Source organism: Polyodon spathula, chromosome 16, assembly GCF_017654505.1.
Source record: "Polyodon spathula isolate WHYD16114869_AA chromosome 16, ASM1765450v1, whole genome shotgun sequence".
Taxonomy (NCBI): Eukaryota; Metazoa; Chordata; class Actinopteri; order Acipenseriformes; family Polyodontidae; genus Polyodon; species Polyodon spathula.
In genome coordinates, this window is record NC_054549.1 from 5,087,027 (window position 1) to 5,113,910 (window position 26,884).

Sequence of the window (26,884 nt, forward strand, 5' to 3'; positions counted from 1 at the left end):
TTCCTCCAAATGGAGAGTGGCAATTAAACTCACAGAGTATTACTAAGTCAACCTATACGTTTAGGGTGACTCCAGCTTTTGAAAATACCTTGCAGAGCCCCTACGATGTCCACATACTCTTACAAGCATCACTCACCTTGCAAATTCTACCCAACAGCAGTGACAGATTGTCATGCAGCAAGTGCTTGGGTGGTCCCTTTTTTTTTTGAAAGCTTTATCTTGTTTTTGGGCACCGCACAGGGCTATTCCAGCACACTCGCTTCAGATTTCGCAACTGAAACTGTAGAAGACAGCCATCAGGAAAGAGGCTGCAATGATCACCTCTCATCTTTATGCACATAAACCTGCAGGGAAGGAATGTGTCCGATTTGATCCGAGGAAATGCACAAGCCCAACCCACATAGAGTTCATTCCGCTGTTTCCAGGGAGAAAAGCACTTCCCACAAGCCACTGCTCTAGCATTCTGTGTGAAGGATGTTCAAATGTAGCTTCAGCAGACGTTGCCTCTGCCAGACAGCCACTGTTCCCAGTGGTAAGCCTCGTTAAAACTACATGAAGCCAAGCAAGGTCGAAACCAGAGACCCCTTTCAATTTGTCACAATGTCCAAGGGGTCTCTCACACCAGCACTCAGGGAAACGGACTGAATTAAAATAAACATTTTAACATTATAGGTCTAGAAATGATCTACAAAACATACTGAAAGCTGTGTAACAACAATAAGAGAATCAACTTCAAAACACAGATATATAACTTCTATACTTTTCTGTCACATCTCTAGGCAGTGCCAGCAAGAGTCCAATAGACTGAAGAGTCGTCTCTCTGGAAAAGAACAGTCTAGTCTCTGGTCAGGCCATGTTTGAAGTGGCCAGGCATGGCAGGGTTTGGTCAGTTTGGTGTTGCCAGGCAATGGAAGCTACACCGCGAACACGCTCATGGTGCTGGTCTGATCTTTGAGTCCCATGATGCTGTAGGCGATTCGTTTCAGGTGGCCGGGTAGGTGAACCCCAATGTTGCGGATATCCCTGGAAGGAGAAGGGAAGACAGGGTCAGAATGATTCCCGATAGGCAAGCAGAGGGCAGTGCATCAGAGGAAAGCAACATTATTTTATTCCAGAGATATTCTACTGGGGGTTTCAAAATGTTCAGCAGATCACATTGCCAGCCTGATCAGGTAGGGTCATATGCAAGAGAACTTTGCTGTCCATACCTCACAACCTTTATTAAAAAAGATAATATGCCACATTGCATTGTGGATCACAGCCCTGAATTCCTATATTTTAAATTAATTACCAGGGACAGGTAGTGGAATATCTCCCAGTGGACCATTGGACACTTGGTTGGGCCAGGAATTTAAAAGGCCACTTGTGTGTTAGATGTAAGACCATCCAACAATAACACCGCTGTTCCGAGAGTTATGAATGCACCATGCATAAACCCACAGCAGACAGCGGTACCCAGCATCAGAAACTAACAGCAAGCTGTGGTTACCCAGACAGTACAGAAACAGACTCCGAGAATCCAGTGAGCACAGTCTGGATTAAACTCAAATACTTGGGATAAAAGAGTTGAAAATAAACAGTGGCTTTTACTGGAGAATACCCAGAGGGCTGGTCTGGGTCATGAAGACCACAGAGTCTCACAGTGGGATGCCAAAGCCACAAACCAAAGCCAGATCTCCCTTTCGCAGATTGCTGCACCCACTCAGCAAAAACCAGGCCCTTTGTGCACTCATTTTATTTCAATCAAATAAATATAAGAGCTGTCAAGGCTGACTCAGCCCCTCCATACACTGCTTTCTTAGCTGGTCTCTTTGCACATGCCCTATGGACGACAGACTACAAACCATGCAGAGAATTTAATTTAAAGAGTCTCCGTGCCTTCTACTTATAGCCAGCAGCCAGTAAAGCTTTAATAACGATAATGTTCTACAGCAACGAAAGCAGCAGAAGCTGAAGAATGCTTCTAGATGGGATGCACTGGTTTATGGTTTTTCAGTTTAATGACACAGTGTTTGCAATTGTGGTTATCATAACTCAAGCAGCTTTTTCATTAAAGTGGCTGTCTGAGGCATTTTTCCTACTTTAACCAATACAAATCCAACAAACACAAAGAACACTTGTGCATTTTGGGCTCATGGCATGCAACAGGACCTTGGAACAATTTGGGGAGGCTGTAACCGTGTGTAGGTTGCAGAAGGATCAAAGATGGGGTCAAATGGTTTGGTCGTGTAGCATTCATAAGCCCAACCGTTGTTAGATTGCAGCATTGACCACTGTTTGATTTTCAGTATTAAAACCCAACCCTATTCCTTTATAGAACTCTATTCCTTCATAGAACCAAACCCATCAATTTGGAGGCAGACGCAATAAAAAACAAACTGCATGACTTAAGAAATCCCAAGCCAAGAAAAACAATAATAAATCAAAAGGAAGCATTAACTGTTATAAGGCTACGCTAATGAAAAGTCTGGCGTACTCGGCCAAAATAGATTCCTTTGTTTCAAAATGCCTCTGTGTTGGAAGTCAGGTTAAGCCTTGCCATCTCTCTGCTGCAATACTCACTCGTTCCTTATCTGCACCACCTGCTCCATGGTGGTGATCCCTGCTGTCACAAAGTTCTCGTAGTACTGGCTCATCTTAATGGACTCTAGCCACTCCGCGACAGACTGGAAGGGAGAGCCGTCGCAGCCACTGGTGCTGGGAAGGCGGATGGACACCCTGTGCCACAAACAGACAATCAGAAGATGTAGCTACTGCCTGCTTGTTGACCATCATTTCTCCCGATTTCTATCAAGTGTGTCAATTTGAGAATCCAGAAATGTAGCTCAACTACAAAAACACTTATGTATTTTTTTAAAGCTCCTTAGGGACTACTTTTGGGGACCTTTTTACATTGTTGTAATTACCATCATACACATAATTACATAAGAATTATTAAAAAAAAAAAAAAAAAAAAAAAAGCAAATAGTAATTATATGGATTCCTCAATATTCTGACATGAAAAACGCCAAGACTGCAGAACAGGACTTCCTGGCTCACTTGGCTTCTGAACAAAGCCTGTTTTCTCTGAGCCTTTCAGGCAGATCCCACAGTAAGAGACCTGTTATGCATGCACCTGGAGCCCAGGAATGCACAGAATAGAAGAGTGCAGGGCTGAGGCTGGACAGGTGCCAGCTCAGGAAGCCTGCGGAAGAGCTACCAACCAACCAGCCTGACTCTAGAATGACAGAACCAAGCTCTGCCACAATAAAAAAAAAAAAAAAACAAGCAACTTTCATTGTAAGCTCTAGCTCTTATCCTGAAACCTGTCTGGAGTTCCCTAGTGATATACGGTAGTATCCACTGTACCCCCCCCCCCCACCCCCAAATTGGGTTCTACAAGCACACTGCCCCCTGTGAAGCAGCTGCCAGAGTAAGAATGCAGGCCTCCCAGCCCAGTCAAAACCAAAGAAAATGCCAGCTGGGCTGTTGGCTTTATGGAAAGCGCCGTTTACATTTTTTTTAGAAACATGAACTGCAACCAAATAGATCCTAAAAATAAACAAGTGAAAGTAATTTAAAAGCCAAAACAGACTTTGGGTTCCCATGTCAGTTTATAGAGTTTCGTTGGCAACCTTTCAGGCCTGTCTTGAAGAGTTTATTTATTTTTCACCGATGTGTGCAGAGAGGCAGTTGTTCTGTGTCGGGAGCGTGACTGACTAGGCAAATCACGAGATCCCAAGCTTTGTAGCAACTCTACATTTATGCTTCATCGCGCATAGGAATAGGTGCACGGACTGTGGTTTGAGACTTGTGACTGCCAGCATGTGCTCTCAAAGTTACTTTGTGTTCTGGAGCAAACTTCAGGGGACAGTAGGGCTGCCCAGTAAAAGACTTTCTTAGCATTCAGATGGATTATTTCAGTAAACAGAAACCAAGGAATGACGTGTTAGTATATAGAACTGCACGCTGCGGTGGCTGCTCCAGGAGGCTGTGCTCACCGAGGGTCGAAGTCTGCGATGGCTTTGAGGGACTCTGGGCTCCGCAGCAGCTTGTCCAGGATGCTGACTATGTCAGGGAAGCGGGGGCGCTTGGATCGATCCTGCAGCCAGCACTGGATCATGAGCTGGTACACCGCCGATGGGCAGTCCATGGGGGCGGGCAGCCGGAACCCCTCGTTGATGGACTTCATCACCTGAGGAGGAGGAAGGGGAGTTATCTGTGAAGCTGTGTGTTAGCATAGCCTCAGTGTGCAAAGACCTAATCAATCATCATAGGACGCTTGCTGTCTGCTGTGCAGTACAGCACAGCACCAGTCCACATTGTAAATATTTAACTACGCAAAACGTGCAGACTGCACATAAAAAGATAAGCAAGAAAGCTGTTTTCAAGTATTTTAAAACGGTTTCTTCAAAAGACTTGTTGCTAACTTTGTGGAGCAAAAGGCGTCCAATATACACCACAAAGGAAATGTCATTGTATTAAAAACGGTTCCCATGGTCTTATGACTTTAGTCCCGACTCTGAAATGATTAAAGTTGTGTGGACTCCATTAGGGTATCACTTGTGTGTTTTACCCTGAGTGCGCAGCCAGCCTGGCTTGTTGACACACCTGTGCAGGTATGCAGGGGAGTGATAAGAGAACCAGTGTAATGCAAGGGCAAATAACTGAAACTAACTCTAGAAGAATTAAGGAGAACAAACAATACTGGATTAAGCAGCGGAAATTAAAAATCCTCCCTCTCCACCAAATGACGAGTCTGAACCACTGTGTCTTGTGCCACTCTTGCATTAGATCCCACCCACGTACCTCGTGATTGGACATGTCCCAGTAGGGCCGCTCACCGAAGGCCATCACCTCCCACATGACGATACCAAAGCTCCAGACATCACTGGCCGAGGTGAACTTCCTGTACGCGATGGCTTCCGGAGCTGTCCAGCGGATTGGGATCTTTCCGCCCTGCAGGGGAAGATGATGGGAGTGAGAATCGGAAAGCAGAATCTCACACTGACTGGGGTAACTACAGCTCCATAGTGACCAGAGGACCTCAGTAACAACTGACAATCCGAGGTGATACCAATTAAAAGATCTATTTAATTTTACAAAACGCTTTTGACGAACAAATAATGAGTCAATCTATTTAAAAAGGCACAGAACCGTGAGTCTGTGCTTTCAGTAACCCTCCCCTTCTCAGTTAGTTTCAAGATGAAAGCACTTAGAGAAACAGGATGTCCTTTGTTGTGGTACATGGTGCTTAACTACAAAATCATACAACAAACACGACTTAGACATGCGTATTAATTCCTCAGCAGTACTTATTAAAAGCGAAGCATTCAGTAGTCTGCAAGCACAAAGTCTTCCCCCATTTTTATGGAAGCACGTCAGAGATATAAAACGAACAAGAATGTAATTTGACATGCTTCGACATGATTTCTTGACATTGCAGAAACAAAAAGGGGAATGGAGCAATGGAACAGCAATGTGGCCCTCATGTCAGGTTTGCCCCCCGCCCCCCTCGCCTGCCACACTCACGCTGGTGGTGTAGGTGCCCTCAGGCTCGTCCTCCAGCACTCGGGACAGTCCGAAGTCGGACACCTTGCACTCCAGGTTGCTGTTGACCAGGATGTTGCGGGCAGCCAGGTCACGGTGCACGTAGTTCATGTCCGAGAGGTACTTCATCCCAGCCGCGATGCCGCGCAGCATTCCCACCAGCTGATACGCAGAGATATCCCCATCACGGTCCTGTTCAACACAACACAGCCATCAGTGCCAGCACCAGGACCACAGTGCAATACCAAGATCAACATAGCCATCAGCGCCAGCACCAGGACCACAGTGCAATACCAAGATCAACATAGCCATCAGCGCCAGCACCAGGACCACAGTGCAATACCAAGATCAACATAGCCATCAGCGCCAGCACCAGGACCACAGTGTAATACCAAGATCAACACAGCCATCAGTGCCAGCACCAGGACCACAGTGTAATACCAAGATCAACACAGCCATCAGTGCCAGCACCAGGACCATAGTGTAATACCAAGATCAACATAGCCATCAGTGCTAGCACCAGGACCATAGTGTAATACCAAGATCAACACAGCCATCAGTGCCAGCACCAGGACCACAGTGTAATACCAAGATCAACATAGCTATCAGTGCCAGCACCAGGACCACAGTGCAATACTAAAAAATCCCCAATGCTTTAAGACTCCTCGAGCACCTGATAGAGATGAAAAGGGTCCTTACCCTCAGATACTTGTCCAGTGCTCCGTTCTCCATGTACTCTGTTAAAATCATGACGTGTTTATCTAAGGGGGGAAAAAACGAAACAAACTCAGCTTTACAATGTGTACAAATGTAGAAGAGTCACACACACACACTGTTAGAGTAAAACCCTCAGCAACCCTTAGCTGAAGAAACTGCTAGTCAGATGAATACAGCTCGACAGTGTATCACACACACTGCCACCTCCAGTCAAGTTCTAAGAGGCACGGAATTTAATGAAAATCAGTTTCAGCAATTTTCTAACCCCACGATTTAAGCAATTCCTGCTTCATTTCACCAGATGTTGGCAACACCCAAACGCTCGATGTCAGTGCCACATTGAAGCTGAGCAATGTCCTCAGCATGTTTTACCCGGAGAAAGCCTCTCCTTGGGAACTTACACTTGGTGACGACTCCCTCCAGACGGATGATGTTCTGGTGGCTGAACTGGCCCATGATGCTGGCCTCGCTGAGGAAGTCTCTGCGCTGTTTCTCAGTGTAACCGGCCTTCAGGTTCTTGACAGCCACAGGAATCTCCTTCTTCCCTGGGACTCTGAGAATCCCTCGGAACACTTCCCCAAATTCACCTATCAAGGGAGCACAGGAGGGGAATCGTTCAGCTACATTACGTCATTGCTCAAGAGCTAGAGTGACCCTCTTTCAATAAGCTTTCACACTACCATTACAGGAACTAAAACAGTAAACCATTGTTAATTGTATTTTGGAACACAGCAGTCAATAACATTGCCAGTATCTATCCAATTAAATAAATACAATTCATTATCTTCACTTACTGTACATGGTTCAATGGCACCATTAGACTATCTTTGTATATGTGAAAAGGGGAGGATCAAACTTGTTTCAGAATTGCTAAAACTAAAAATGCCATTCTCAGTAAACTCACATTTTGTAGCAGGCCAGTACGACTCAGAGTTCCTGATCAATGTATTGTTAACAGCTGGCATCCCACTTCCCCTTTGGACCCGGAAGGCACTATGACCCAGTAGATGAGCCCTCACCGGCTCCCAGCAACACACTAGCCAATAAAAATGTGACTGCGGGCCAGCCAATCAGAGGAGGGGTGCCACTTGGCTTCAGTAACTTGTTCTGATTCACTTCTGTTCCTTTTTATTGCTTTCTTTGTAGTGCCACCAGGTATTGTTAACCTGAATACTTTGTTGTTTTTCTTTTAATGCGGTACTGTTAAGCAACATTGTAAAAAGTGAAGTACTATCGCAAATTTACTGTATCCAATTATGCTATCTCACTGAAGTTTATTTTTGTAAGGAAACTGACAGAACAACATCCCTTCTCCCAGCAGGAGCCCCTCTTCCACTCATTTGAACAGCTGTGTTTGATCTCAGGCACAAGAGTGTCATGGGAATCACCCTGGGGGTCAAACCGTAAACCTCAAACCCCCACAAGTGACACGGGTATCGATAGTTACAGCATTGAGATGAGAAACTGTACTGATGGCAAATGGCTCTACAGCTTCCTACACAATAAAGATGTGTTGAAGCCACAATGGAGCTAGTTTCACAGCCTTGTCCCCCCACCCACTCTAAACTCAGGATGGAAGCAGGGAGGCAGGTCAGAGAGGCACTTACCGGCTCCGATGACTTTCTGCTTGGTGACATGCTCAGGGTGGATCTCTGTGGCGAACTTCAGAACGGCCTGGTTGGGGTCCTCGTAGGTATGAGGGTCCACGTAGGTCTTCAGGGGCTTCAGTTGTTCTAGGGAGGTAGACATCAATTAGAGGAAGTGGTAGGAATCTACAAGCACTGACGCAATAGCTAGTATTTAGAATGCCAATTCATTCTAAAATACCTTTGCATGCCAGGCCTATGGGAAAATGAATGGCACCAAATATAGCAAAGAGTATTTTTATAGCCATGGTTCTTTCACCAAAAGCTACACATTAATTCTCTGCATATTTGATCACATCCCTTCAGGATACATCTGACCAGTCCTGTGTCTTTTAAAGCATTAAGAGACTTGAATACATACATACATTAAAAGTAGCTAGGTCATGTTGGGGAATACAGCTATGGCAGATTTTTGAACCTGTATTGGAATGCGGCTGGGAAAAGGAGGTTAACACCCCCCCCCCCGGCTCCTCTTTGAATTCGCTCACTCTCGAGCGCTCACGCCAATTCAACAGTAACCTCTTCCTAGTGAAACCTGGCACTAGCGAATCCCACGCCCCCTCCCTTGTCAGCTGCTGGTGTTCTGGGACAATGGAGCTTGAGGACGGATGACTTTTGACCTTGCCCACCCCTCTGGTGACTAGAGATTATCATCTGGGGCTCCCTGGTCAACGGTCTGGAACACATTCTGTCCAGTCGACATATACAGCCACTGGACACTAGATGCCAAAGCCAGTGCGGAAAGGATGCATGATACCCGTGTGCAAGCCTAGGATTGCTACATACAGCAAGAGGGAACTGACCCTTGAAACACACAGGCTAAAAACAAATGCCAATAGGGAGTTCTTACCCGTGCTGGAGAAATAGGTGTCCTCAGGTCCCTGGCGGGCATGTGGGCTCCGTTTCCTGTTGAAACACAACACAGGTTTAAGGAAAGGCCAATGCTGTTTGTAACATCATCTGTATAACCGATTCAGCAATAATAAATTGGGGACGTACTAATTTAATGTTTCTGCCAATGATTCATTACCAATTAAAACTGCATTAAAACAATCACAGGTCTATGAAGACCACTTTTAGAGATTCGTTGACAATTCCTTTATAAGCAGGTCGGACTGTAGATTTTGACCATTAAATGAGAAACATCCATCTTATATATTTCATGACTCCTAGACCTAGATTTCATGTTCTTTCTATTCATTTTGCAAGAGCTAAATTTAGTTTGGCGCCTGTCGTTTATTTGGTTTGTAAATTTCACTGGATGAAATGCACACTTAAAATGGAACAAACAAGAGTTCGCACAATCGTGTTTGTTCAATGCTGTGCTGAAGACAGGTCCCCCCAAATGGCGGACTTTGATCTATAATTTCCTGATACACTGATGAGCTTATTTAACATAGCAAATAGTCTAACACTCTTAGGTACACAGGGCACTTATTTCACATGATTACTTAACACACAGTTAAAACCAGGACTGGGTTACCCACCTTCTCACGAACAGCACAGCTCCCACAATCACCACCATGGCAATTCCACCGACTACTGCTCCCAAAATGATTCCGGTTTTACTCTGAGCTTCCTGCTTCTCTGCAAGAGACCACAGACCACCTTTATTCACACAGTCACACATAATCATTTAATTCATGCATGAAAACTTCTGATTACACAGCAGTTTCTGTAATCTTACAATGATTTCAGTTAAGCCTTTCTGAAAATTTCTCTATAGGTTTGCCTTAGGCAGCTCAGGTGTGGCTGGGTTCTTAAGAAAACTTGAATGGCTCAAACAGCTATAAATTTAAAGTAAACTCCAGCTCATCCCCACGCACTAACCTTCGTGCAAGGTTTCAAACTCGTGCTCCATGCTGTAGGTACCCATTCCTTCAGGCGTCAAGGCCTGGACCCGGAAAACATAGGTGGTGCCTGGAGCCAGGTTAGGGATCGTCACCGAACTCCGCTCGCAGCGGAGGACTGTGTAGCTCTTCTCATCCACCTGAGAACAGATTACAAATACTGAGGGATGGCCATGTGCAGTAGCAATGGCTGCTGGGAGTCTGCAGGGGTTATAGGGCAACATAAACAGGAGCAACGGTCTTACCTTCTTGCGGTACGTGAGCTCGTAGCTGCCCACGCGGGTCACCTGCCGACGGGACACGGCCCAGGAAAGGGTGAGGCTGGTCTTGCTTCGCTCTTCCAGACTCATTGACGTCACCTTGGGGGGGTCTATAAGCAAGAGAGGGAGGAAACATATTATAGAAATAGAGATGAGGAGATACAGAGATATAGATAGTAGATATAGACTGCTGAAAATAAATTCTCTTGTGGCTGCTAATCGTTTCCTTGCTATTGGCAACTTTTCTTCAGTCCAAACGGGCAGCAGCACTTTGTTGTGGAATGATCAAATACGCGTTATGTGAAACGGGGACAGTCCACTTAACGGCTTCAGAAAGGATTGTGTTTTTTTCCCTCAGTTAGGCTTACCTGTCCGGCTGATGCTGACCGCGACGGAGTCCATGGCTTGCTTGGCGCTGTGCTGGGACACCCCGTTGCGGGCCTCGATTTGGAAGGTGTAGTTCACATGTGCCTCCAGGTCCCACACAGTGACAGAGCACTCTGTTAGCCCGGTGGCCTGTGGCTCATACCTCACGTCACAGGGCTGGCAACCCTCCTTCTCCCAGGCACAGCGCTCACATGTCACGCTGTAGGTGATGTCATTGCGGCCGCCCGTTTCTTCTGGGGGCGACCACGTCAGCTGCACCTTGGCTCCAGTTCCCTGGGCAACAATGTTCCGTGGAGCCGAGGGCGGAGCTACAGGAAAGAAAGTGTCATCAGCAATACCATTCCCACACAGCCACATGACATCCCCCGTTCCAGAATGCCCTTGTGCTGCTTACCAGTGCAGTCAAGACTGACTGAGTCGCCCGGTGCTCTGAAATAGCCTTCCTCACAGTCACAAGACGTGGCACCTTCTTCAGAGGGCACAGTGTGCAAGGGGCACGTCATACAGGCATCATTCGACACATCTGGCTTGAAGAATCCTGGTTTACAAGCTGCAAAAGAAAGAGAAGTTAGCTTTGTTTAGAGCAGTTAGCTTTAGTCCTGTTTTCTAGTTTGTTAGATTTAAACACATAAAAAAAATCATCTATAGCTGGAAGGATAAAAACAACCGATAAATGCGTATGATTTTGTAACAATATGCTGTATAACACAGTAAAGGATTGATTAGGTGTGGATATTTTAAAAAGTCACCAGTTACTTTTCCTTACATAAAATCTAAGGAATCTACAGGAGTGTTAAACCTCACTCTCACACACTGTCTTCACTACGAAACACGTTGCACAACATTCCACACCTCTGTAGTAAATGCTTGGTTTGTATCAACACACACACATATATATATTTCACATATATGTTTGTGAACAGATCAAGCCAAATCAAGTTCAATGAAAAGTGAAGTTAGCAAAGATTTTGTGCTCAAACAGAACAGATGGAAAGCAGGGCCCTGCCTAGAAATAAATAAATAAATAAAAAGCGAGACAAGTACTTAAATAAATTAGGAGACTCTGCATACGACAGTACTTAGGGCAACTTTTGTTTATTGCATCATCTGAAGAATTCTAGGCAGTACTGATCCATCAGTTTAATGACTAAGGTATACCATTTTCATAATTGTTTTTACAAAAGGATTTCTTACAATAACAGGCACGTTTCTCTAGTTTTTTTTAGTAACTGCATTTATATAAAAAAAACAAAAAAACACACGCACTTTGTCTTTGGTATTAAAATGCAGCTTGACAATGCTTAGCCGTTCTCCAACTTGTTTTCTTAAATGGCTACCGTCTTGTCTTGAAAAACACCACTGCTCACAAAGTTTGCTAGAAGTTGCAGAGACAGTGAAAACTTTTTTTTTTTTTTCAGGAAATGTTCTTGAATGTGTTTTGTGCGTTTGTGACAGACAGCAAGTGCACCTGGAGGACAGATTGGTACACAAACTAAAAAAGAATCTAAAGCCCTGGGAACAGCACGAAACCTGCTGAGCTCTCCTGCTGGCTCGACAGCAAGGGAATTATGGGAAGGCACAGCTGTCTCCAGTCGCCAGGGGACTGGGAAAGCTAGGAAAGAGAGAGACAGTGGATAGGGGGTCTTTGTTTGAAGCCAAGACCCCTCGTGCAGGACAGAGGATTAGGGTTTGTAAACAATGCCATTAACAATGTGCCATTTTCACGCGCCCTACCCCCTCTCACCCCTCACTGATTCTACACCAGTAAACTTTAACACGTATTGCTGCGATCCTCCCCTGCTGGGCGGCTTCTAAGAGAGGGTGAACTCCCATGTGCCTACTGGTGGCCCCAGATCCATGGCATTGTTCTAGTAATTGCTGAATGCATGCATGGGGTTTCCAACAGGTTTGAATGTGCTCCCTGCCTACCTCTAATCATGCGTGGCATGGTCCCTCACGCGCAGTGTCACAACAAACAATGTGCAAAGACCCATCAATCTCAACAGATCAGAGGCAGGGGGAGGGGGCGGCAAACAAATCCAAGCCATTAGAAGTCCTGATTTTCAGTACTTAAGTTAGAAATAATTGATTTCCTGCTGGATTCAATTGAGGTTGAAACAAATTCGTGAAGGAATTTGTTTTTGCCTACATTAACAGAAAATCCTTCTTAGTGTAGCAAATTAGAGAGTTTGCTTGAAAGGTGGACTTAACGTAAATGAACTCACTTTAAGAAAAGTTTAAATCTGCTTTTACATGATTTTTTCAGTTAAGCAATCCTTTAAAGTGCATGGTATTTAACAGATTTATTTAACAGAAGTTGTCAAGCATTCAAAATAACTTCCTTTTAGTCGCTCAACAAGAGGCACATTGTTGGTTTTACAAAAAGCGCATACATGGATGCAAGTAATTACAAAAGCAATACCTTGTACCCTCACAGTGTATGGTGTGTAAATGCCAATGGCCCTTAAAATTAAGCGTTACCATAACAATTACTGACATCTGACACTGTTAAACTGCTTCTGCTAATGCGGTGCCCATTAAACGTTTTCCTTTGACTTGCCCAAACCAAATCAGATTGTCACGGGGTCAGACACTCATGGTCATTAGCGTGAAGACCGCAGAGGAAGTTATTTAATTTGAAAGAAAGGTAGGAAAAAGGGAAGAAATGTGGCTGAAGGAGGAAAAAAAATGCACACAAGCACAGTGCTGTAAAACAGGCGACGCTGCCCGCAAGCTAATTTTCTAATTTTCCTCGGCGGGGGTGGGAGTTGCCTTGTTTAAATTCCCTCTGGAGGAAAGAAAATAGAAAGAGCATGCGTGGGAGTCAGTTCTAAAATAAATAGCGTCGGTCACTCAGCAGGGCCGATGACATCTGTCCTGAAAGCGGTTCTCAGAGAGAGATTAAAAAGTAGAGAAGGGAGGGAGCAAAGGTGAGCTTCCCACTCTCTGGAGAGTTGAAAGGGTTGCCCCCAAGGTAAGCAACTTAACAGGCTTGTTCTTGAGGTCCCAAGAGCTGTGCGAAATAAAGAAAGAGGGGGCAGAAGGGGCAAGTTGAACAGGACTATAGCTCTGCAGCAGGCTACAGCTGTTGCATGAGCTTCTAATTAACCCAGCCTTCTCACCAGCACCCACAGTGGGGGAAAATTCCTTAACAGCCTAAACCCCATTCATTAATTAAGAGAGACAGCTGCATCGTTACCATAGTGCCAAGCAATAAACCCCACCTGTGCAATCAGTCTGAAGCACGTAGCTGGCCGCAATCTGCTAATTACGTTAACCTCAGAAGAACAGGATACGCCAACTACCTTTTCATTGATGGCTTTCACATGGCGAGACAGGCACGATTGCTGTGGCTTGACTGTAGGATGAACTGTATGTCTAATGGCGTGGTCATTTACGGCTACCCTGTTTCTAAAACATACCACTATGACCCCCGAAACAAAACTATACTGTATGTAATCTGCTCCACAGGTAAACCCCTGTCAGGTTTTATTAAAAACCCACTTGAAGAGCAGTCCATTTCTACCTCCTTCAAAAGCAGCTCCTCTCACACCACGGTTACCATTCTAAACTAGACTGTTTGAAGAGTAAATTGATACAGAAGGCTCTGGTTAACAGCTCTGCAGTAAGTGCCCCTAGCAGAATACCATCATTTCAACACTGCGACACACCCCTCAAACCTGGCCTGTATATGGACGCATATTAGGTGGCATTATAATCCTGTGGTTTTAGCTCTGTTCTTCAGCCAAATCAGACTTGCATCTTTTAACTCTCTGCGGTCCATTTATTCAGCGCCTGTCAGGAGCGTCAGGTCCAATTTATTTTCACACACACCGTTTATTTTACACGTGCTGTTTTAAAGTACTTTTATTCACAGTAAAACAGGTTTAAAATGTACTGCATATCAACAAGACACTCAGAATTGCATCTCCAGCCCCACCCCACCCCTTGTTCACTGTATTTATCACATACCTCTTCATAGTTGTGCATACTGATAAATCATCTCCTGATCACTCGTTTTATCACCAAACTCCTCCATAATGCTATCCAAATCATTTTTTTTATTACTAGAACATCTCAGAAAGCTTGGCAAATGTCCACGATTTTCTTTGAGTGCTGGATGCGGAAGCAGCTATCTTGTTTGTTTATGTCCGTGTTATGTCTGTGGTGAAGGGACTATGCGTTTTGCTCAGATCCACCTCGTTTTTTTTTGGCTTCTATCGGGCTCTCTCGGCCATTGAAAGCTTTTCTCGGCCGGTGATGTCGGACCCGGACCGGAAAGTAAAAATTGTAATGTTGGACCTGGTCCGACATAAGACCGCAAAGGGTTATATAAAGGGTTTAGAGAGAGAGAGTTCGTGTTGGTATGCATTGATGCTAGGTGTTGCTGGCTTCTATTCAATGGGTATATGAATTCAGATCAAGATGCAATTACAAACCTGCCTCTCTGTTGACTAGACAGCAACAACAAAGGGCTGAGCACTTCAAAGGTTAAAGAGGGGTCACCCCAGGCATGACCAGTCTTTATTGCAACTATAAGGATCATGAATTGTACTTCTTGCTTGTTTAGCATATGCATGAGACACCCTGTCCCCACCACAGTTAATGCCACATTGCCTAGCTAGGTTTCAAGCACAAAGCACTGTAGAGAAGAACCAACCGATTTATTTGAAAAGATCAACTCTTTTAAAAGACCTTGCCATTTCTAAAGTCCTTGATCTCTAGATACTACAATATGAAGACACAGCCATCTTTTAGTCCTTCGGTATTGATTTCAGGACGCTGAAGTTTGCACTCGAACAGCAGCTTAGTAAATGAGGCCTTTATCAGCAGCTGTTGTACCCAATTAGCAAACTCCTTCCCCTAAATCCTTGACCCCTCAAGAAGCATAGGACCCGAAAACACCCTCCAACCCAATCCAGTTTTAATTGAGGATGCATCCTTCACAGCTTGAGAAAATAGACAATGCAGAGTCCAGAAGCAGGTGGCAACCATCTTGAGGAAAAGAAGACTATGTAACAATTCATTTTGGATTGCAATGCATTTTTATTTATTTTCATAAAAAAAGGTTTCACAGCCTCTCCCCTTGTTGGCAGAAGCCCAGTGCATCCGGTTACTCTAACCAGAGATTTTATTGAAAGGACACAGCAGGAACAACAAGCCTCAGCTTCCTTCCTCGGCCACGTTAAACTAGCAAGAGTCGGATAACTGCCTTCCGCCTTTCCAGCGACTCCAAACAGGATGAACTGCAGAGGATTTCTGAGGGCCACAGCAGGCTGCCAGGCGACAGGTTTTTTAAACGATGTTCCATTTGAAGCCATCGGAACCCTGACACTGTTGTCACAGAGGTGAACTTGATTTCAAATACACAGAAAAGAACGCTGTGCCTAATTCTAATTAAAGCACAAGAAATCCACTTTAAGCACTGGTCGAATTTCACGCTGAACTATTCTGTAATTTATCAGAGATTTATGTAACACCCACCATTTGGAAAAGACGGTCATATTTAACTGCAGCAGTTAGTTAGTACACGAAACAGATCTATTTTGCAGCAGTTCCTTTTGTCTCAGCAAATCTAGTAACCATGTGTGCTCGTAGGGACTCGGTTCTAAATTGGATTGGATAATGGCAGCAGTAGTTTCAAACAGCCTGCCTAGAAGTCTGTTCTAGTCTTGGATCCAGTGAACCAGTTCCCGAGCACATACGTAAAACAAAGAGAAACCAGTTGGGTAAACCGAGTTAAAATCCCAAAGGACAAAGCTAAAGTCAGCACCTCTCAAGAGTTAGTCTGGCTCTCCAGCCTAACAGACTACCAACTTCCCCAGCCTCGGGCCAAGACTGGGACAGGAAAGGGTTAACTCAAGACTGCCTGGGTGATCTCTCCATGCTGCGAGCGCCTCCGGCCATGGGAAAGTGGAGCCGTTTCTAAATCCACATCGTTCCGCTTTGTTTTGGTGCGAGGGAATTTGGCAGGAGAAGGGAGTTCAGAAACACTCGAGGGGAATGCAGAGAATATCCTTGTTTATTTAATCAAGCCCCAGCGCAGGGCTTCACTTCCTGTTGTCGAAGCTCGAGCAGTGGCCAGAAGGGAGAAGCGGCGACACCAGGCCCCTGAGAGTGGATCCAGAAAGGGCCCTGGGGGGATGAGGCAACTGAAGTCTCTTCATTCAGAACAGCAGGGTTTTAAACTCCCCAGGTCAAGGGTTAACCAACTCCAACTGCTGTGATCCCAATCCAGGAGGAGAACTCGTGTAGGGGAGGGGAGTGGGGGGGGGGGGGGGGGGGGGGGAGGGGGGGGGGGGGGGGGGGGGGGGGGGTGGGGGGGGGGGGTGGGGGGGGGGGGGGGAAGGGGGGAGGGGGGGGGGGGGGGGTTGGGGGGGGGGGGGGGGGGGGGGGGGAACTAAATAAAGAGCAGTAAGACAAACACATTGAGAAATCAGGAACAAACGCAATAGCTGGAAAGCAAAACAAGAGGTAAACACGGCACCCAGCCGTGATGAAAGACACTGGTGGCGGTATTCATAATAGATGGGTGAGAGTTTTAGCAAGGATGCCATTTAATATAAAAGGGAGTACAGTTATGTAGCTACTGCTCATGATTTTAGTTTATACCTTTATCTTAAAATGGTACAGCGATGAACACGGCCTACGGAAAGCAAGAGGGTGCAGGAGAATACAAAGAAAAGAATGATTCGTTTCTCTAAAGAGGGAAAAAATACCAAGGTACTGCACTTTAAACACATGTGCATATTGACAGATGTTTTCATTTTAAAACACTTTGCCCTGGCACAGAGAGGAAAGGGTGGAAGAGGGAAATACATGGGCATCATAAGCCCAGTATAATAAGAACTTCTTATATTAACCTAATGAACAAAACACAGAACCTTTGTGAAGCCGTAAGGGTCAAGATGCTCGGAATCTTTAATCTACACCACTCCAGCTAAGAGGGGTCCCAATGGCTTCTCCACAGCGTAGCCTTGTTACAGGAGTGGATGGAGGGGGGGGGGTCACGGGTGTTGTTAACCTCAGAGAGCGAGCAGCAGTAACAGGAAGCCAGGAGGTCAGGGAACGGACCTGCCGTTTGTCCTATGGATTAGAGGAGTGATGGGGGCAGCTGTCAGCAGAGCCGGCTGAAATTTAAGCCTGGCTTAACACTTCCGTCGCCCCCTTTCAACTGCTCGTTAAACACAACGTGTACAAATCCCCCTGACAGGTACCTGGCACTGGAGCGGCAGTGCGTCCAGGAGCCCTCCAGAGTGTAGACAGCTCTCTACTGAACCACTCCACAAACAGTGGGGTTAGACTCAAACGCTACTGCTACTCATTATTGAGTCAATAACACACCACACAGCAATAGATGTCCTTAGTACAGTGGCATTAGTCTTAGTAATACCCTCACTTGAGAACTCAACAAAAACCAGAATGATGACACTATAATAAATGGTTCGGGGTGTGTCACAAGACCCAGACTGGATCTCGACTGACGTTACTACCCACCACAGCACTATCAAAGCCAACCAAAACCCAGAGACAGCACTAATAATAGGCTTTCCAGGCAGTCTACTATGGCTCAGAATGCATGTTTACACTACGAATGGGTCACAATCTTGGGTGAAGTGAAGTACAGCAGGCTCTGAAGAATATACAATGTCTGAGTTGTAAAAACTGCTGCCAACGTGAATCAGATACTGCCGGCCCCAGGGCCTACACTATAGCAAAGCAGAAATTATGAACACAGCGGCTCATCTTCCAATACAAAACAGAGGATTAACTTGCATCCTGTTCCTCTGAATGAGTCGCGCGGATCTGGCGAGACACTTAGCAAAGCCAACTGGAAATCGGGTATAAAAGCAGCTTCCAGAGTTACAGCTTGCCAGCCTGGCTCTGGTGATCCTGAGCGGAAGTGTAAACTTGGGGGCTGGCTATTGTTGGAGGTGTAGTTGAGTAACTTCCCCAGTATGAATACGGGCAGGTGAAATGTACAGAGTTTTCAATTCCAACCGTTTCTTCCTTTAGGTAGTCATAAAAAGCTACGAGAGTGTTCTGTTGTACTGCAACTATTAGTGCCCTCAAGGCTTTGTTTGCTGGACAGAGTGTGTCCTTTTCCAGTGTGAATTTTACCTAAACAAGCTGTACCATCCTGCCTTGCTAAAACTGTGGTGAAATATGATTGACACAGAGTTCAATAGTTCCTTTGTCCAGCAAACAGAGCATGGGAGTGATTTTGGTGGGAAGGGAAAATGGCGCAGATGCTAGCGCTAGGTCTGCTAGCAATCAGGAAGTCAGGTTCAAATACAACAGAAGACTCCTGAAGGTCTGAAACATGTAGTTTCCTGGATGGAACAATCTTCAGTCATGAAGACAGAGAATCCTGAGGCTCCCAGCATGCTTTGCTGATGGTTGTACATACGGAGCAGCTGAGCAGGGGAATAATGGACACTGAATTTGGCACAGCTCGCTTCTCACACTGTGTTGAACAACCGGCGAGCAGGTGGTGGGCAGCGGTCAGACCGGGACTTGCGTTTCCGAAGGAATTTCAGCCCAACAGCGAGGAAATGACACATCAAATATTTGAAGCTGCACGTAGCGCTATCATCTTGTTTACCTAATTAATCACCACTTCCAAGGCCAGCTTCCTTCCCAAATTCCCCTGCATTTCACAACAGGAACCGGCCTTTGGCAAACATTATGAATTGGTTACCATGGAAACCAGCAATCCTCTACCCCTGAAGTCTTTTGAGAAATCAGATTCAAATTTTACTGACCGAGCGTTCCATGCCCCAGGCAGGACAAACCAGAATCTAACCATTTATCTTCACACAAACCCTTCAGGCTGGTGAATGAAGTTATTTCACTAGAGAGAACTCTAGTTGACAATCAAACAGACATGTGCTCCGGTTTCTTCAGTTATAAATCATATCTGCATAACTACTTTGCTGAAACGATCAAACCCAAGGATGACAGTATAACAAGCCCTGGCAGCACTCTCAAACTGACAGGGGTCAGAACACAAGCTCCTGCCTCGCCCTTCCCCAAACATGGCTCTCAAGCAACAGCTACAGACAGACCAAGGGAGGGCATCCAGCCACAGGATGCCAACGCCAGTGATAACAAGGCAGAATCTGAGGGCGCGCTGGCTGCTGAATTGAGTCTCAACACACATAAACCGGGTCAAATTCATTGTCAAATTGATAGGTTTCACAGAAAGGTTGTCTATTAATAAAGAAAGTAACCACCCACCCTCCCTCCCACGGGATTCCTGAACACTGACTCTACAGGGGAAATAACATAGGGGAAGTAAGGAAGGATAGAAAGCAGTAGAATGATGAACTTAAGCACTACAAAAATAATGCATTATGATACAAAGACATTTAGGGAGGCGGGAGTACCAAACAAGCAAAAGGCAAACTGTTGTCCAAGCCAAAGAGCCCTTCTAATTACCGTTTCAGTGGAAGTCTGTAATTAGCGAGGAGAAACAACTTTCAAATCTGTCAAACAAATCTTATATTTCGCTGGCACATAGCCAAGGCCAGCTTGCTCTTCTCGGTATCCATGACTCAGAGACAGCAAGATAAAATAAGCTGAACTCAAGGAAAAGAAATAAGATTCCCATTGCACAGCAGTTTGAACCATCCCTAGATCCATTCACTGCAAGCAAAAAGGCCCGTCCGAGTTACTGTAGAGAGGAAAAAACAATGAATCATTCCAATTAATGCTAATCTTTCCATCACTGCAATACACCAGACACTGGGAAGGGTCACCTGACTGGCAATTTGGAAGCGTGCATCACAGACTAATTGCTTGGCACATCTGAAGTGGATTATCCGGGTGTAGTAAAGGCAGCAAACCTCAAGAACTTGAGCCATCGTCACTGTGCTCAGATAATCCTCTGCACATTCGCAAAGCGCAGACAAGCCCCCCTTTCATTGAAGACGAGGTTTAAGCCCCTGTGGTGGAGATCCAGACTCCTAATCCACCCCCCTGGTCCCTGGAACTCAAAATGCAGACACTCTGCTCTTCATACCAGCCCCACCCTGATCTTCTTCCCCAATCTGCACCTCATTGTGTCTGGGAATGAGGTGATCCACCAATTGAGGTGGTTCAACAGCTTAGTGCAAAGTGATCCACGCAGCTCCTATTCCCACTCAAGTTACCCAACACCAGTGCGTTTTAGAAGGTTGAAGTCACCCAACCCAGATTTATCATACCTCGTCTTTTGCTTCACAGCAGTAAAAAGCCAATATTGTTTAGCTGACCCTCCCATGGCCACTCTTCCCTACGCAAACATTACCACAGCTCTTACTCAGAATCCATCTCATAAAAACCAAGTTACACCAACACTGCTTCAAAAGACAAACATTCAAACAGAAACGCAGATTAGCCAGCTGTCAACTCTTGCTTAACGAACGTCTCTAACTGCACAGAATTCGAAGTATAAAATGTCTTGTTTCTATGCATTTTTAAATTCAAACAGCAGCACCCCTCACTGGACAAAAAAACATGAAAGTGCCCTGCTGATGCGGAAAAGTTTTCGGCTTGTAACCATGGATGTTAAAGATGGGTTTTCATAAAGTGTTAACAACGGGGACATGTGCAAATCTACAGTCCCCTGCTAACTTGCTCTTTGGCCTCATTTTTATAAATGCTCTTTTCAAATTCCAAGGTTCTTTCTGGGATTCATAGAGGACCCACCCCCAGTCCCACAAGACTATAGACTTACTGTCCTACACAGAAGTAATGACCTCTCCAGCACTGCAATTCTTAAATTAACCACAGTGAGAGAAGCAATGGCAGGCCAGCGGACTGCTGCAGGATGTGGGGAGGGATACATCCCTTTCAGAGACTGAAGCAGGCTTGCCAAGGCAGATAGAAGCTGTCATTAACCTCATTCCTCACATAGCGACGGTCACACCTCAGGGCTGTCTGCTTATCTCAGCCACCTGGAGACACTGTGGGAAAGGGGCAGCAGTACCTTCTTATACATGAGTAACACTAAATAAAATTCATGGTCTAGTAGACAAACTGGCCAATACTCATTTTAATGCATGTCCTTTATAAAAACCATCAGTCACACAGGCCTTATCCTGAATTCACAAAGTCGCCAGTACCAAAAAAAAAAAAGACAACAGTGCATGATTTTCTGGAAACACCATGTTAGGGGTTAACGTGAGAGCGATCCTGCAATTATACATGAGCACTAGGTCAATGCAAGTCACCCTGCATTTAACAAAAAAACGATAAGCAGTTTCTGCTGGACTGGAAAGCACCATCTGATTAAGCGCATTTGGTTGCGTTTATCTGCCAAGAGGCAGTGGTGTGCGAGTCATGCGGCTACATGCAAGAGAGTGCTGGAGGGCAGGCATGAGAATCCAAGGCACCCAGGTCCCTTGTGTTTGAAGAGGATAAATAAATAAAACTGCCAAGCACGGCTGTGGCATTGGTTTGCACTGCAGATAAAGTAATGGGGATCGTCGTTCTGTCTGCTTTGCAACTGTATACTACAGGTGCAGGCTGAGCCCTGCTCTGTGAATTCCTCAGTGCTGCAGTAATCAGGGAGGTTTCCAATGTAAATCTCTCAGGAATGTATAGCGAGCAGACCACCTCACCAAGCCTCCTCAACACTAAAGCCCATTGTTCCAAGGCAAGCGCTCCTCGCCAGCCCGACATTTTTCAAAGACACCTTTAGGGATAGGGAAGGGTGGGGGTCATGTGACTCAGCATACACCTGGCAGTGTAATTCTATCTTCATTTTTGTTAGCAAGGCTGATTGACCCACTTTCCGCATATCTATATTTGTGAACAGTAAGACAAAACAAATCAAAAGTGAAACAAAAATGCCCTCCGCTCTTACCTTGGCAGCTGTTGCCGTGCATTTCAAACCCAGCCAGACACTGGCACTGACCAATGGGCACCAGCCACTCCCCGTCTGTGTTGCAGTGCATCTTGGGGGTCTCGTCACTCACAGAGTTGTCCACGCACACCCCCTGGACCTCAGCCAGAGATTGCGACTCCATTCCGGCCACTGTCTCGGGGAATCTGGCCAGGCTGTTGACCGAGGATGGGCACATCTTGTAATAGACCCTGACGGACAGCAGGGCAGCGCATGCTCCAATGTCCTGGAAAGCCAGGTAGAAGCCCTTCTTGGAGAGAGGCCCCACCGTGCGCAACTCCTGGTTGATTCTGACCTCCCCCTTGACGCTGATCTCGTCGGGAGCGATGGTGGCGATCTTCTTGAAGCGTCTCTTCTGGAAGTTGGTTCCGTAATCCTCATCGGACTCTGCGTAGAAGAGGTTGAAGGTCTCCTTGCAGGAGGTGGAGCCCCCAGAGAAGCTGTTGCAGTCCCGGACAATAAACCGCAGCTCGATGAAGATGCGCGAGGCCTCCTGCCGCTGGATGAAGTTGGTCCGCAACCAGTTGTCCTGGTCGCTTTCCTGGATGTTGCAGACAGAGTACACGTACATCATCGTCCCGTCCATCACTTGCTGGAGTAGGTCCCACTGCAGGGAGAACAAACACCAGTTAAGAGCCACGCATTATTCAGAGTTTATCTGGCATTAGATAGACTCATAGTTCAATTCCACTTGACCTGACCAGCACCTCGTTGACCTCCCAGGTGAAAGCCTCCAAATCCCCTTTGTTAATCTGCTTGACCTAACCTTCAGAATCCTGTCCGTACCAACAAACTATTTGTTTAAAAGCAGCATTCAAAGAAAAGGCTATTTCAAGCTGATCCTTAAGAGTACATACAACACTCCAAGGCAGGTTAATTGTTACAACTAAAAAATGCCTTTAATTCAGTGTGATCCCTTGTCTGGCTGTTTATACTACAAATAGATGGCTAAAGCACTGAATTCCAAGCTTGTTATAACACACTGAAACAGTTCTTTCTTCCCTGTGGTACTGCACCTATTGGAAAGTGAAAACCCCATCCTGTTACCAGAACTCCACTTTGCACATTGCGTGCCATCAAGTTTCTTTACTCAAACTGGGGGGCAGGCGGGTAGATTTTTTAATTCTTAGTCACCTCCACACGAAGATGATAAAATGAAGACTGTCGCCTTTCCTACGCCCACATACTGATAAAATAAAAAAAAGATGTAGCTTGGATACATTCACAGAAACAGAAATGGCAACAGCTATGCAGCTCCAGACTGGGCCCCTTTTGTCAGTTTTTTTCAAGATTCACATTCCCAGCAGGTCTTTGTGCAAACAGAACCTGTTTGTGTTACCTGGCAATTGGGGTGAGGCACTCTGATCAGATAGCAGGCACAGGTCACGTCGCCTAGGTAATTAAATTCACAGTGGCGTGCGTGTGTGTGTGTGAACACAGTGGCGGTGCGCGCAGGATAAAAGGGAAGGAAGTAAGATCCAGAGATAAAACAAGCGCTATCTGAGCTGGGGGGGGGGGGGGGGGGGGGGGGGGGAGCCATTTAAAAAAATGAACAAACTCAATCAGGTGCACTTTTGTGTAAAGGAACTATTATGACTGATTTGTGATGCAAACCGAAACCTGCCAGGTATTTTGTAATCTATAAATGCTGCATCTCCCTGTGCCAGTCAGTTTAAGGCACAATAGGCGAGACAGCAAATCTGTCAGGGGTACAACATATTTACGTGTATTTTTGTCCAAGCCCTGTAATTTCAGATTACAGTACGACATTAAATAACCTGTCCTGCACCACATCTTCAAACAAGAACCTGATTAAAAAGCCAGTCGAATGGCTGTTCATCCAGGACTTGGGGATGGTAAAGTGCAGCCTGGATTTACCCTGTCACCACTAGAAAGGCTGTGGGAGCAAAGGGCAGCTGGTTTGTCAGCAGTCTCTCCCAGCTTCAAGACTGCCCTGTCGTCTCACGGAAGTCCATTTAAGAGGAAAGGAATGCAGAGCAACGTGTCTGGACTCGTCAAGCAGCCAGGGCCTCACCAAGTTCACCGCAGAAACTGGACTGTTCACTATTAACCCACTGAAGCTGTTTTTAAGGCTAAGTTAGAAAGAAAAAAAAAAGGAGATAAGTAACTCACCCCTTCTCCGTAAGGCTGGGTCAACCAGCCAAGCTCTCCCCCTGCAGATTCCATATCCAGCAGGACTTCTGCAAGAGAACAAGAGGATTCCTATTTGAGGAAGCACCACATCTCAGCCCATCGCATTTATTTAACAAGTTGTCGACTGAAATCCAACTAACAGCTAGTCATTTAAATCTCAAATGTCTTACTATGCACGTAAAACAACGCTTGCATGGCCATAAAGTTTTGCATCACCCTTTAGAATTAACACATTTTGGGTCATAAAGTCGGATGAAACCTGAATTACATAACGCTTTGTAGCTTTCCATATACTTAACGAAAAAACGTATAAAAACAGCAATATTAATAAATACTACTAATAATAATACTGACTATATTTATAGCATCTATGCGTAAAGCACAAAAATCTTAATATATAAAAAATGAAGCTAGTCTGTCTGTCTGTCTGTTCCTTTATGTACCCGCACCCCGCAGCAGCCAGTGCAACCAAACTGCACGACCTCCTCTTTCATCCAGGGGAAGGTCGAGGGCTGTGTTTGGATCCACAATTTTGCCCCCCGGGGTAGTTTATTTAGTAACCCCATTGCTGGATCACTGCAGTCGCCATGTATCTCAAATTTAAAAAAAAACACAAAAAATAAAAAGAACAAATTTAAAAATATAGAAAAAATGGCAAAAACAAAAAAAAAAAGTTACAAAAAAGGGAAAGTGGTCCGAGCGCACTGTGCGACACCCAAGATCGGTAACTTATAGAAAACCATAAGGCTACCGTTCCCAAATTGTCACGCCTGAAATATTGAATTTCTCCGGGCAACGTCGGATACTTCAGCTAGTGCATTATAAAACATTAAAACATGAAAGTGGGCTGTAAATGACTGCCATCTGTACAACTGTAATGAAAGTGTATATTCGCGTTACCCAGGGTCAATGCGTTCACCTAAAATGTGTTGACTGTGGAACCCACAGATTAATAACCGTTTAACCCAACATTTTCACCAACAATTATTCAATCTCTTGATGATTTTTTTTAAACAGGATTAGTTTTATAACGCTGTACTAGCCTTCCATTAGAAAAATCAAGGGTATAGCGTGTTCTTTAAATAATACACCAGATTTTTTTTTTTTTCTTCACCAACACGTGTAAACTATTTTGAATTGCACTGTGTGTCTTAATAAACAACACATTTAGCCCTGGGCAACTCAAAATTATGTTGCCAAAGCGAAGGGAAACCAGTCAGTCACTAGATTTCAGTATAGCTTTCATGACCAGCTTTAGGCTCGCTTTATTTATTTATTTTAATATGGAACCCCTTGACAGCTCACACAAGGGTTGATGAGTCGATGTGTTTCTCTACCTGGAGGCGTGTTAAATTATTACCACACGGTCAACACCTTTCTGTATATTTCAAACACTTCCACACGCCACTCAAATCAAACAATATTGCATAAACTTGATTTCATACTTTCCCACGGTACGAGAGATTATAATACCACCCCCGTATGATCAATACGTGTTACCTGTGGACAGAAACAGTACAAGATCCGCACTGACAGTTTCGAGAGCGCACAGAACATTTATTTATTTATTTTTGAAGAATGACAAAAAGAAAAACTTTAATCTCGTGTAAAAAAAAAAAAAATTTAGACATTGCGGTCTCTCTCAGATATTACATATTTGTGGTCTACCACTGTTACTATGCAAATTGCAAATTTATGATTGCCAGAGACATTGATCTATTTTATTCACACAAATCTACTTAAAGTTTAGGATCAATTTCGTAGGCTGAAAACTGTGATTTAATGTATTCAGTAGGACAAGTTGCAATCATGAGAGTCTACAACAAAACACTTCTCAGGAAATCCTAACTTCATTTATCGATTGACGAACTTCGAGCCAAATAATAGGCAACACGTCTGTTAAATATCTACTAGTATAAAGCAATGAGAAATCCCTAAACAGGATTTGCTTCAGTAACCGCCAGTACAACGAACTCCCCCGAAGTTATATCTTATAACTGCGGGTTTCTCATGAAAAGCAAAACAAAGAAAATAAAGAAAGTCAATGTCAAATAAACTATATATTTTAAAATATATATTTATATATATATATATAATTATATATATATATATATATATATATATATATATATATATATATATATATACACAATTGCGGTTATATATACAACCAGAAATAACAAAATAAATAAAAAAAAGGAACTCTTTCAGAGAAGTCGCTACTCTAACGCCATGCGCCCCGTCGGACTAACTTTTAATTTTAGAAATAAAGTTTAGTTTTTTTCAGGGAGAAGAAAACTTTTCATCAGACTTACCTTCTTTTGTCTGTAGACTAATAAATACATTGCTTATAAATAAAGTTACAAATAAAACTAGTTTAATTCCTTGGAAATCCATTGGTAGTATTTCTTTTTCCTTTGCCTTGTGGACTCAATTGCAAGTAACTAGCCA

At 44.7% G+C, this 26,884-nt stretch overlaps 1 protein-coding gene across 2 annotated transcripts; it reads right to left on the bottom strand.

Moving 5' to 3' along the window:
• Positions 1–26,884, bottom strand: LOC121328718 (ephrin type-A receptor 2-like). 2 transcript variants are annotated; one of them, XM_041273715.1, is made up of 17 exons: positions 26,749–26,883; positions 24,413–24,480; positions 22,241–22,886; positions 10,784–10,939; positions 10,371–10,697; positions 9,988–10,112; positions 9,723–9,882; positions 9,380–9,479; positions 8,743–8,798; positions 7,854–7,979; positions 6,648–6,833; positions 6,229–6,290; positions 5,512–5,721; positions 4,789–4,938; positions 3,981–4,174; positions 2,563–2,718; positions 1–1,023 (listed from the first exon to the last, which is right to left on the bottom strand). In XM_041273715.1, exons 1-17 carry the CDS (start codon positions 26,828–26,830, stop codon positions 915–917), a joined length of 2,913 nt encoding a protein of 970 aa, XP_041129649.1. In that variant the 5' UTR covers positions 26,831–26,883; the 3' UTR covers positions 1–914. The 2 variants fall into 2 exon arrangements, with proteins under 2 accessions (XP_041129649.1, XP_041129650.1); XM_041273716.1 differs by lacking the exon at positions 2,563–2,718 and having other exon boundaries at positions 26,749–26,884.